Raw genomic sequence first — 12,186 nt, 5'->3', positions numbered from 1 at the left:
CTCCACATGAGTGTTGACACCAGCCCCAACACCCCCCTGCTGCCTGATCGCTCCATGAGAGCGACATTGCAGCGTTAACCCCTTCAATGCCACACTTGTGTATGACACATTCGTGGCATTGCAGGGGTTAACATTTTTCCCCACAAGCTTGTGGGGACTAAATATCAGTCAATGCTGTGCTCCAATGGAGCATCAGCATCAAAAGAGTTAAAAAAAATATAATTAATAATAAAAAAAAACCAGCACTAACCTGAAAGTCCAGGGTGCTTCCAGGTCAAACACTGTGAGTTTAGTAAGTGGGCTGATGATGATGATCTGATCACTCCTAACCAACTGTTAGTTTAAAAAAATCCTGGCTCCTAACTTTTTTACCTGGCGCCTAGATTCACAACAAATTTGTCAAGCCCTGTTCTAATCACTACCTACACGAAGTGACACACAATAACATACTTGCACACACACCTCTAACTTTGGTGGCTGAGAACAATGGGGTCCAGGAGTACCTCCACATACAGTAACAAACCTACTGGCTGAGACATGGGGAGTCCACTGGTCAAGACCTTGGGGCGAGGGGCTTGGCGGTGCTGGCAATGCACGGTCCTCCCTTACCCCAGTGATAGTAAAAATGGTTAACAGGGCATGTTGCACGAATACCAGAAAATCTAGGCCAGATGCTGCCAAAATAAATATCTGGAAACCTGGCCCTGACCTTTCATTAAATCCATTAGCGCCCTGCTCTAAAACACAGACACTGTTGCATCTTTATCAATGAGGTGACAAATACATACAAAAAAGACTTAACCTACATCACAAAATTCAATAAAAAAAATTCGAATGTTAGTTATTTGACAAATAGTATAAATTGCAATTCAGGAGCTTCGGGAACATGACAGAAGACCAGAAAAAAAAGTTTACAAAAAAGTAAAATCCTTTGAAAACAATAAATACACCATATGACCAAAGCTATATCGACACTTCACCATGAAACCTATATGAGCTTGTTAGACACCCCATTCCAGTTCCTCCTCACTCTTTGGGGCTGTAACAGCCTCCATTCTTCCGGGAAGCCTTTCTATAATATTTTGGAGTATGTCTGTGGGAATTTATGCCAATTGAGCCAAAAAAGCATTTGTGAGGTCCGGCACTGATGTCGGACGAGAAGGCCTGGCCCCTAATTGGTGTTCCAATTCATCTCAAAGGTGTTCGAATGGGTTAAGGTCAGGGTTCCCCATACTAGTCCACACGGTCAGAAACATACAGTTGCCTTAAATGTCTTTGTTTGATGTAGCATTTATACAGCTGTTAGCAATGGGTGTGCCAGACACATCTAAACTCAATTAGGAGGAACGTCCACATGCTTTTGGTCATATATAGTGTTTCAATAACCCAACACCCCAATGCTTCCATATGGTATTCATTTTAAGCCAAAATGACACTACTAAAGCTACATGTTTAAAGGTCAATTATCAGGAAGCAGGAACGGAGGGATTCCTTGCATTAGTACATCCGAAAGTGAACAAAAGGCTTAGACAGCGGCCATCCATGTGATTTGATATGTTTCCGTTTTCTCATGAGAGCATACTGCAAATGCATAATTTTTATCATCAGTATTCAATATGCCAAAAGCTAACCAATGTTAATTCAATTGTGTTGAAAATGTCAGTTTTTCAGGTCGCCCTATGAGCAAACGTACATTATATGAGAAACAGCCTGAAGCCATGTTTCACTTTTTTCCTAGATTAAGCACTGTTAAAATGAAGATGTGAACATGCCCAGATTAAACCAGGAAACTAAATCTTATGAGGATTTAAAAAAATATATATTTTTTTTAACTAGGTCATTACAGAATTTTGTGTAACTAACCACTTTCTATGATTTGTTTTATCCTTCTATGTTTGGAAATCCTCGTCACAGCTACCTACAGTAAACCTAGGAGCACAGACCACTGGAGTTATTCACCCTGATAAACCTATCCAAGGGTCCAGCTCTAATATGAGATGCCAGAGGCATGGCCTCCACGCTATTGGGATCATCTCAATAGCATGGAGGCCAAGTCTCTGGAATCTCATATTAGGTTAGGAACTGAGCTGTTGATAGGGCCAGATTCCTGTAAACAGGAGATGCCACGGGTAGTCAGCCAAAGCCAGGTTCGGTACACAGAGCAGGATATACAAAAAAAAGGCAGAGAGTAGTCAAACCTAGCTACATGAATCAGATTTCCCAGGAAATGGGAACACCAAAAAAACAACAACTTTGTGACAAACTGGGGACCACACCAGGGTGCCTATATACAGCAGTTCTGGTATTTTAATCCTGGTGCTGGGTCTGCCCACCACAGATGTGCCCCCCAGATGGTTTGTAGGATTTACAGTTAAAAGGACTGTCATGTCACCGATCCCTTGGAACAGTATTTGTGGAAAGGTCAAACGCTGTATTACATTGGTTTAAGAATATCACCACCAGTGTTAAATATGTTAAGGCGTCAAACAATTTTGTTATATTGCTGCTGCAAACGTACAATATTACAAAGAATGACTACATTTCTTCAAAAAACATGTATTTTGAGTGTTTTGGTTTTGCTTAAAAATTATACACACACAAATACTTAGTATCACCGTTGAAACAAAAGATAAACAATGGCACTTTTCAATTCAGACCATACTCTGGTATTTTGTCATTTGTATCATAAAATACACTTTTTTGGCAGAAAACATGCTTAAATGCATACATAAGTGTCAACAATGTAAGCCTGTACCTAAACAGTTGTATGTTGGTGTGGCATTAGACAAGTGAATATGGTTCAATAACAGCTATGTTTAATTCATATAAAACATTTCCATATCACCATGGAAGAAATGCAACTGTAATGTTTGTTTCTAGATTTAGATCACTAACCTCTTTATCTTCTTGTAGTTTTCCAGCTGCACATACTGGATTTGCTTGTATCTCTGCAGCTCGCACTGCTCACACAACTCCTCCAGCTCAGACAGGCGTCTTTCAACATCTTCAAAGCTATCTTCCAGCATAACTGCTTGGGGAAAGGACAACTGTTAGAGGTAGTATTAGGACAAGGGCTTAATGACTTAGGAAAGGGAGTATAATGACATAATAGACTGGAGGTATCCGTTCCTTTTTACACCCAGTTTGTAGGCCAATCTGTCTTAACTTTTCTGTAACAAGCTGGTGTTTACATACATTAGAATGTTAAGACACACACACAAAAACAAAAACAAAAAAAAAAAAGTGGCATAGGAACCCACTGGAGACTTCAGCTTTTATAATGGTTTGGTATGGCCTCCAGACCTATTGCTTTTAAATGGATGGGAGCAATTTCTGCATGGGGGGGGTATCTTCATAAACCCCTGTCCACACTGTTTACCAAGCCAGTGCTGAATGGCAACAAGTATATTATATGCAAGGAGATGTATTCGCACTCCAGAGTGGAAAATAGCCGGGGACTGGGGCAAGTGTATATGGGGTTATCCTTACTTACCGCTATACATACACCTTTCCCCTATGTCATTTACCTATACGCTTTCGGTTTCAATTCAGTCTCACTTTTAAAGAGGGTCCCCACCTGTCTTCCACTGTGATTTCTACTTCTCATGCTTGCTTGCAAGATCTCTTAAGATCTGTCCCCATCCTCTGGAATGCCCTTCTCTCATTTATCTGACCCCCCCCCCCGTCTTCAGTCCGTCAGACATTAATATGTAGTTGGTCCCTCCTCTGCAGCTATAACAGCTTCCACTCTTCTAGGAAGGCTTTCCACAAGATTTTAGAATGGGGGTTTCTGTGGGAATTTTTGCCCATTCATCCAGTAGAACATTTGTGAGGTTAAACACAGATGCCAGACAAGAAGGCTTGGCTTGAAATCTCCATTTCAGTTAATACAGAAGGTGTTCAATGGGGTTGAGGTCAGGCTCTGTATTTTGCAGTCTTGTTCTTCCACACCAAACTCATCCAACCATCTCGTTATGGCCCTTGCTTTCTGCACTAGGGCACAGTCATGCAGGAATAGAAAAGGACCTTCCCCAAAGCATAGCATAGTCCAGGGGTGTCCAACCTGCGGCCCTCCAGCTGCTGCAGGACTACATCTCCCATACTCCTCAGCCTCCTCATGCTGAAAGAGCATTATGGGAGATGTAGTCCTGCAGCAGCTGGATGACCGCAGGTTGGACACCCCTGGCAGCGTCCAAAATGTTTGGTATGTTGAAGCATTAAGATTACCTTCGCTGGAAGTAAGGGGCCTAGCACAACCCCTGGAAATCAGCTTAATACCATTATCCCTCCTCCAAAAACTTTTTGGGGACAATGCAGTCAGGCAGGTAACACTCTCCAGGCATCCCCCAAACCCAGGCTCGCACATCAGACTGCCAAACAGAGAAGAGTGATTCGTCACTCCACAGAACACGTTTCCACTGCCCAGAGTCCAGTGTCTGCGTGCTTTACACCACTGCTTGGCATTGTACTTGGTGATGTGATGTGAACACCTGGAGTCAATCATTCAGTGGTGTGACCCAATACTTTTGTCCAGATAGCAATCAGCAGTTTTCTTTTTACTCTAGGGGAACCCTGCACTTTTAAGTGTAAATTATGGCTTTTTTTGTTAAAAGGGAGCCTTCTATATACACTTAAACACAAGAGACATCCGCATGACAAGCTAATAGAAGGCTGCTCGTTGACTTTGCATTCTAAAATATTTTGTAAGTCAGGGCTTGACAAATTTGTTGTGAATCTAGGCGCCAGGTAAAAAAGTTAGGAGCCAGGATTTTTTTAAGCTAACAGTTGGTCAGGAGTGATCTGATCATCATAGCCCACTTACTAAAATCACAGCGTTTGACCTGGAAGCACCCTGGACTTTCAGGTCAGTGCTGTTTTTTTTTTTACTCTTTCGATGCTGATGTTCCATTGGAGCACAGCATTGACTGATATTTAGTCCCCACAAGTTTGTGGGGACAAATGTTAACCCCAGCAATGCCACGAATGTGTCATACACAATTGTGGCATTGAAGGGGTTAACGCTGCACTGTCGCTCTCATGGAGCGATCAGGCAGCAGGGGGTGTTGGGGCTGGTCTCCACACTCATGTGGAGACCAAAGAACCCTCTCCCCTGTCCCTGGATCTGCCTCTGGCAGCTGGGAAGCAATTGCTGGTCTATAGACCAGCCACTGCAGGGGGGAGTCTCTTTGATGACGACTGTAGGCTTCCATGCCTACAGGAATCATCAAAGGGCTTGTGGGGGCTCGTTTTTGCTGTTGCTGGTCTGCCTGGGCTTCCAGGCAGACCACCAGCAGCAGAGTCCCGTACAAAACGGGAATTAACCCCTAAATGCCGCGATCGCAGCATTGAAGGGGTTAACGCTGCACTGTCGCTCTCATGGAGCGATCAGGCAGCAGGGGGGTGTTGGGTCAGGTCCCCACACTTGTGTGGGGGCCCAATCAACACACAACCCCCTTCCCTGAAGCTGCCTGTGGCAGCTGAAAACACGATTGCTGGTTTAACAGCAACCGCGTTTTCAGCCTACAGAATCACTCCGTGGGAGGGATCTCAGGCTCGGGGGCGGGCTCTGAGTTGCTGTGCTGTCTGCCCAGACTCCTGGGCAGACAGCAGCAGCGCCCCCGTGTGGTGACTCAGCCTCTTACATCCACAATTTTTTCTGGATGTAAGAGGCTGACAAAACCTAGGCGCCAGGACAAAATTCTCTGTCGCCATGGCGACCTGGCGCCTGGGATTTGTCGAGCCCTGTTGTAAGTTTTATTTTCAGCTGTCAAAGCATTTTTGAAGATCCTCTGTCCCTGCTATACTATATTCAGTCGGTACACAAGGAGGAAGAGTTACTATGAATGAAGAACCACAAACTGCCAAAGGACTTAAAAAGGTATCACGTACAGTCATAATGTTTGCATTAAGAACGGCCCTGCGTTTCCATTTCTTAAGCCGATGACAACTTTAGTAAATCATTACCCTACTGTATTTTGTTAGCCCTGTACCAAAGCACTATGTCACACCTCCCTAGAAACCGGTTGTTCAGATGTCCATTATCAGCATTTAGCGGGTCAGATATTCTGGTTATATCAGAGTTACTGAAGCAGGAATAAGGGAAGGTAAATTGCTCTGCAACGGTGATTTGGTTAAAAAAAACCACAACCGGTCAGTTAATTCCATGAAACTGCTTTTCTTACACTATTTTGTAATGGCTTAGAGAATTTTATCTGCTCCAGTCTTTAAATCTCTGCACAGCATATCTCAACCTTGAGCACAGTTTACAAGTCAAGACCCAATTACAGCAGAATAGGAATAAAGAATTCAAAATATATATGAGGCCATAACACAGAAGCAGAGCTTCTAAAGCAGTTTCATGCAACAGGTGAAGATGATGCTGTGAACTAGTCAACACTAGGTCGTTTATCACTCTGTAAACAATGCATATCATGCATTGAAATCAGGCCTTCAAAGAGTCTTCAAAGATGAGACATTTTGTAAACCTGAGGTACTGCTTGCCCTGGTGACACCAATACATAGATAACCGGATCATATGTAACGTAACCGTTATAGCAGAGCCCCCTTTACCTAATGTATTGGTTTGCCTTAGTCTGTCGGTCCTAGTTTTGTCATATGCCTTGAATGTGTTGTTTTGGTTTTTTTTTTAAAATAAGCCATTTAGCGCTTTCTGGTTGTGCATTAGCCAACATATATTTCAGAAAGTGCCTAATTTTCACTATTTAAATAATGTTTTTGGTACATTTTAAATGTTTATTGGATTGGGTACAGTTTACATTTGTATAATATAGAAACAAAAATCGCACACTAATAAAAATATTCTCATCACAAACTTTTGATAAACCAACATCCAAAAGTTTAATGCAAAACTTGGCTATACACTTTTCTCTACAAAGAACTGCAAGCCAAGTTATCGTGATAGTACAGAAGAAACTTAATGATGTAATGTTTATGGGGGGCGGGGCCGGCGCCGATCCAAGATGGCTGCATAAGACCGCAGCTCTGTCCACCGTCTCGGGACTTTACTCACTTAGTTTCCGCTGCCGCGATTATGGGGAAGTCGAACCGCTCGGCCGGTACCCCTAAGGCTCCCAGCACCCGGGAGAGACCTCTGGCGCCTTCCGTGAGGCACTTTTTCCGGGGCTCCCAGGACTCCGACTCTCGAGGCCATGCGTCCAAGATGGCGCCTTCTCCCTCGAGTCGAGCGAGCGACTGCTCCGACGACGTCTCGCTAGACCGGGACGCCGCGCTATCCGATCCTCCGGTGGAGTCACTTACCTGGCAGGACGCCCTGAAGCAGCTACCCACGAAGGCGGATCTGGTCTCGGTGATCGACTCCGCCTTGGACCAGGCCTTACAGGGAGTTCGAGCTGATCTCTCCGCGATCAAGCAGGATGTTCAGCACATTGGTGACCGTGTCGCTACGTTGGAGGAAGATCATGTCAAGACCTGTGAGGCGGTTGATGCCTTATCGGCTATGCACCGTGGCCACTCAGAACTTTTTACTGCCCTGCACCGACAGCTTGAGGACCTGGACAACAGGGGACGGCGCAATAACTTACGCATCAGAGGCCTACCTAAATCGGTCTCCGCGGCTGACGTCCGTAAGACACTGCAAGTTTTAATTAATAAGCTTCTCCAACAGCCTGAGGATACCCCGATCCGCTTCGACAGGGCTCACAGGGCACTCCGTCCGAAAGGTCCCCCTTCGGCACCCCCGAGGGACGTGGTGTGCTGTTCACACGAGTACTCCGTTAAGGAGGCTGTGCTGAAGGCGACTTGGATTTCGAGGGGGACCAGATCAAAATTTTCCAAGATCTCTCCCCGATCACCCTGCAGAAGCGTAGAGCGCTTAAACCCGTCACAGCGGAGGATGTCCTCACCCTTCATCATCACAGCGACCTGGAGTTTTTTTCTCACTCACCTGGATCTTCCAGCCATTCGCCTCCCGGACTGGGAACTTTCCGCTGAGGTTCCGCAGCAGCTCACCGAAACGGCCAGGTCCTGGACGGCCCCGGTGCAACGCAGGAAGAGGTCTCGACGGGCCGCGACTACAGAGACGGCGGCCGACTGAGACCCTTGAGTGTCTGGCTTCACTACCAGTTTTCCGTCCTCTGCCGAGCTCCTGAGCCCTGGCTGGTGGACGCTTTTCGATGGGGTTCTCTGCCGGTCCGGGTGGTGAGTTGGTGTCATCTTCGGCTCCCATGTCTGTGCTCTCACGCCCGTCGGGGGTGAGGCACTCTGGACATTGCCATATTGACTCTTCGGACTTCGGCATTTTTCTATATTTTTCGTTCCTCGTTCGCTCGTCCGTTCCGGTTTTCCGTTATACACGCGTCGTCGCTCGTGCACCACACTACATTTTTTGTCTCCGCTCGGCTAAGTCTGGGTGGCCCCCCTCTCCTAGTTCGGTTGGGTCCCCTGGAGATTGTGGGGGTCTGACTCTCACCGGTCTAAGTTCTGCTCGCTGCCACATTACATTGTTTTCTTTATTTTTCTTTTTTGCTCCTTTCACACATCCATGTCATTACCCAGCAGGGCGCTTGGCGTCCTTGGCCCGATGCTTTGGGTCCCGGGTTCTTCTCCCCATAGCGGTCCTTATGTTTCGTCTCAGTCCCGTTGACGGGGACGTATAGTTCTTCCCTGTCACCTGTGCTTTTAGGGACCGTCCCGGTCCTTCCTTTCTTTGCCCTCCTCGGCAACCCCCCCCCCCAGAGCCTTCCTGTCCCTGTGTGGACGGTTGATTTGGGCCTGCTCGCAGTCCCCGTGCTCACCCTGCATATTGCAGCAGCAATCTCACTAGGGATGTTGTCCCTTGCATCGCACCACACGTTACACACACTACACACAGTTTGGTTTATGTTTTGTTTTATTGGTTTGTTTGCTTGTCCCAGGGCTCCACGGTTTCAGATGTGCTCTTCCCGGTGCTCTCTCAATATACTGTATGGCTCCTCAATCTCTTAACTTGGTCTCGTTGAACATCAGAGGTCTCAATAAACCCCAACAGCGTTCCAAACTCCTAACGTTTCTCCATTCCTTTAAGACACATATTGCCTTTGTGCAAGAAACGCATTATTCTGCTAACAGGGAATTCCCTCTTTTAAATAGACACTTCACTCACTCATTTCTGTCCAGCTCCCCTTCCTCTAAAACCAAGGGGGTGGCTATCCTCATCCATAAGTGCATTCGCTTCCGACCCTCTGAGACGTGGAAGGACACTGAGGGCCGAGCTATCTTCGTCAAGGGCTATGTGGGCTCTCATAGAGTCACTGTGGCAAATATATATGCCCCTAATAGTAATCAGGCCCGTTTTGTTACTTCGATCCTGTCCAAATTGGCTGATTTCCAGGAGGGTATTACCATCTTGGGGGGGGACTGTAATATGGTGTTGGACCCTAAGATTGACACTTCCTCGGGGAGTTCCCATGTTCCCTTTTCTATGATTCGTAAGGTAAACCATCAATTGCGTTTGAACCAGTTGGTGGATGTATGGAGAGCCCTCCATCCCACTGTGCGGGATTATACCTATTTTTCCCCTAGTCACTGTAAATATTCGCGCATAGACGCCTTTTTTCTGTCCCACTTCCATTTGTCGCTCCTGTGTTCGGCTAGCATTGGTGTGGCTACGATTAGTGACCACGCCCCGGTTTTTATGAAGCTGGCTCTCTCGGGCCTCCCCAGGACCAAATGGCATTGGCGTCTCAATGAGAACTTATTGAGTGACCCCCACCATGTTTCCCAATTGTCCTCTCACATTACACATTATTTTGCAGAGAATGTCACCCCTGACGTTTCGCTTCCTACGATTTGGGAAGCGCATAAGGCGGTCTTGCGGGGCCACCTGATTAAGTTGGGTGCTTCCGTTAAAAGGAACCGCGCGGCCACCATCTTAGACCTTACGCAACAAATAGCACGTCTGGAGGCCCGCCACAAGCTGACCCTCCTTCCCTCCACCCAGGTGGAGCTTTCTGCTCTTCGCGCGCGGTTAGCGGCCCTCCTTGATGATAGGACTAAGCGTAACTATCTTCTGGTACGGCGTCAGTTTTATGAATTTGGGGACAAACCTGGCAGGCTCCTGGCTCGGGCACTGAGGGCTAAGAGGGCACAGACTTATGTTCCGCGTATTAGGGACCCCGCGGGTCGGCTTCGCTTCCGTTCGGAGGAGGTTGCCGACTGTTTTCGACAGTATTATACGTCCTTATATAATTTGCCGCGCCCGGGGACTCCCCCTTCTGAGTCGGAGGAGGCTCTTACAGCTTATTTATCGGACTTCATCACCAAAACCCTGCCACCCGACGCCAGGGCCCTCCTTGACCACCCAATTTCCTTGGCCGAGGTAGCTGAGGTCGTGAAAACTTCTCCGGCTGGTAGGAGTCCTGGCCCGGATGGTTATACCATTGGCTATTATAAGAAATTCCTTTACGTTCTTGGCCCTCACATGGTCTCGTTTTTTAACGCCATCGCCCAAGGTGCTCCATTTGCCCCGCAGGCCCTGTCCGCGCATATCGTGGTCATCCCTAAACCTGACAAAAACTTAGATTTATGTAGTAGTTTTCGCCCTATCTCTTTGATCAATGTTGATTTGAAGTTATTCTCCAAAATTTTGGCGAATCGCCTGTTGCCCTTTTTGCCCCATCTCATACACCCCGATCAGGTGGGGTTTGTCCCCGGGCGTGAGGCAAGAGACAACACTATGAAGGTGGTAAACATAATTGCCCGTGCCCAATCTCGTGGCCTTCCGTTGATCGTAGCTTCGATGGATGCCGAGAAGGCGTTTGACCGGGTGTCCTGGTCCTTCCTTTTTGGGGTTCTCTCGAGGATTGGTGTCGGTCTTCGCTTCTTGACCTGCGTTAGGGCTTTATATGACTCCCCGACCGCACGGGTGGCCGTTAATGGTTTGTTGTCCGATCCATTCACGTTGGCGAACGGTACGCGGCAGGGTTGCCCCCTCTCCCCCCTTTTGTTTCTTTTAGTTCTCAAACCCTTTGCGAATGCCATCCGGGCCCACCCGGATATTGCGGGAGTCCGGATTGGACCCCGGTCTTACGCCTTATCGATGTTTGCGGATGACATCCTTTTGACTCTCACTGACCCGGTTCGGTCCCTCTCAGCTGTCCTGTCGGAGCTTGCCAGGTTCCAGGTGTTGTCCAATTATAAAATCAATCTGTCCAAATCGGAGATCCTGGGGTTTCACATTCCGGCGCAACTTTGTAACCACATTCGGACTGGGTTCCCCTTTAAATGGAGGGATGATTCTATTAAGTATCTGGGTCTGCGTATTCCCATGGACCTCTCGAAGTTGCGCAATCTTAATTTTGAGCCCTTGTTGTCTACTCTGGAATCGGACCTGCGTAAATGGGCATATCCTCATATCTCCTGGTTTGGGAGGGTGGGGGTCATAAAGATGAATCTTCTCCCCAGATTCCTTTACCTTTTTCAGACGCTACCCATAGCTCTCCCGCGGTCTTTCTTCCAGAGATGCCGGAGGACTTTCTTGCGCTATGTCTGGAGGGGCAGGCCGTCCCGCTTGGCGTTCTCCTACTTGATTAGGCAGCGACTGCAGGGGGGGGTAGGTCTTCCGAGTTTAGAGCTTTATTGGCAGGCGTCTCACCTACGCCGCGTTATCGAATGGTCTGTAGACTCGGCTAAGCAGTGGGCTTCTGTGGAAGGGTCCTTCCTGTTGTGCCCGTTGTCTGTGTTACCGTGGATTGGCGACCCTGTGGGCTGCGTCACGTACTCTGCCCACCCCTTCCTTCTCCCCACCCTGCGGGTCTTCCGTAGGTTGCTACGGGATGGTAGGGTTCCTGGCCCTCTGACTCCCTTGGTGGGGAACCCGGACTTTCCCCCGGGTCGCTCGGGTGGGGGCTTGCAGGCTTTTCTCCCTCCGGGGGTTCGCACCCTGCGCCTGTGCCATGTGGTTACTGGGGCAGCTATGCAGCCTCTAGAGGCCCTGTCGGGCCCGGGTCCCTGCCCCTTCTCCATCCAGTTCCTTTACCATCAACTTAGGCATTTTGTTTCTTCCTTGGCGGTTCGGCCGCATCTGGACCGTCCGCTTACTCAATTGGAGAGGTTTTGTCTTGAACTCAAGGAGCCGCCCCATCTTTTTTTTTTTTTTTGTCAATTCTCCGTTTATTGAAACAAGCACAATAATAAAATACAGAGGTGACAAGGACAAAGTGTACAGTA

At 47.6% G+C, this 12,186-nt stretch overlaps 1 protein-coding gene across 1 annotated transcript in view; it reads right to left on the bottom strand.

Annotated features, from left to right (window-relative positions):
* LOC149278654 (dysbindin-like) overlaps positions 1-12,186 on the bottom strand; it is a 74,428-nt gene that overhangs the window by 48,838 nt on the left and 13,404 nt on the right. Inside the window, exon 6 of the mRNA XM_089501898.1 lies at positions 2,896-3,028. Within this exon, the coding sequence (XP_089358024.1) occupies positions 2,896-3,028 (133 nt within the window). The remainder of the gene's footprint in view (positions 1-2,895; positions 3,029-12,186) is intronic.

Source organism: Sceloporus occidentalis, unplaced genomic scaffold, assembly GCF_023333645.1.
Source record: "Sceloporus occidentalis isolate IW3139 unplaced genomic scaffold, rSceOcc1.0.p SCAF_186, whole genome shotgun sequence".
Classification (NCBI taxonomy): Eukaryota; Metazoa; Chordata; class Lepidosauria; order Squamata; family Phrynosomatidae; genus Sceloporus; species Sceloporus occidentalis.
This window is presented reverse-complemented; position numbering and strand designations above follow the sequence as displayed.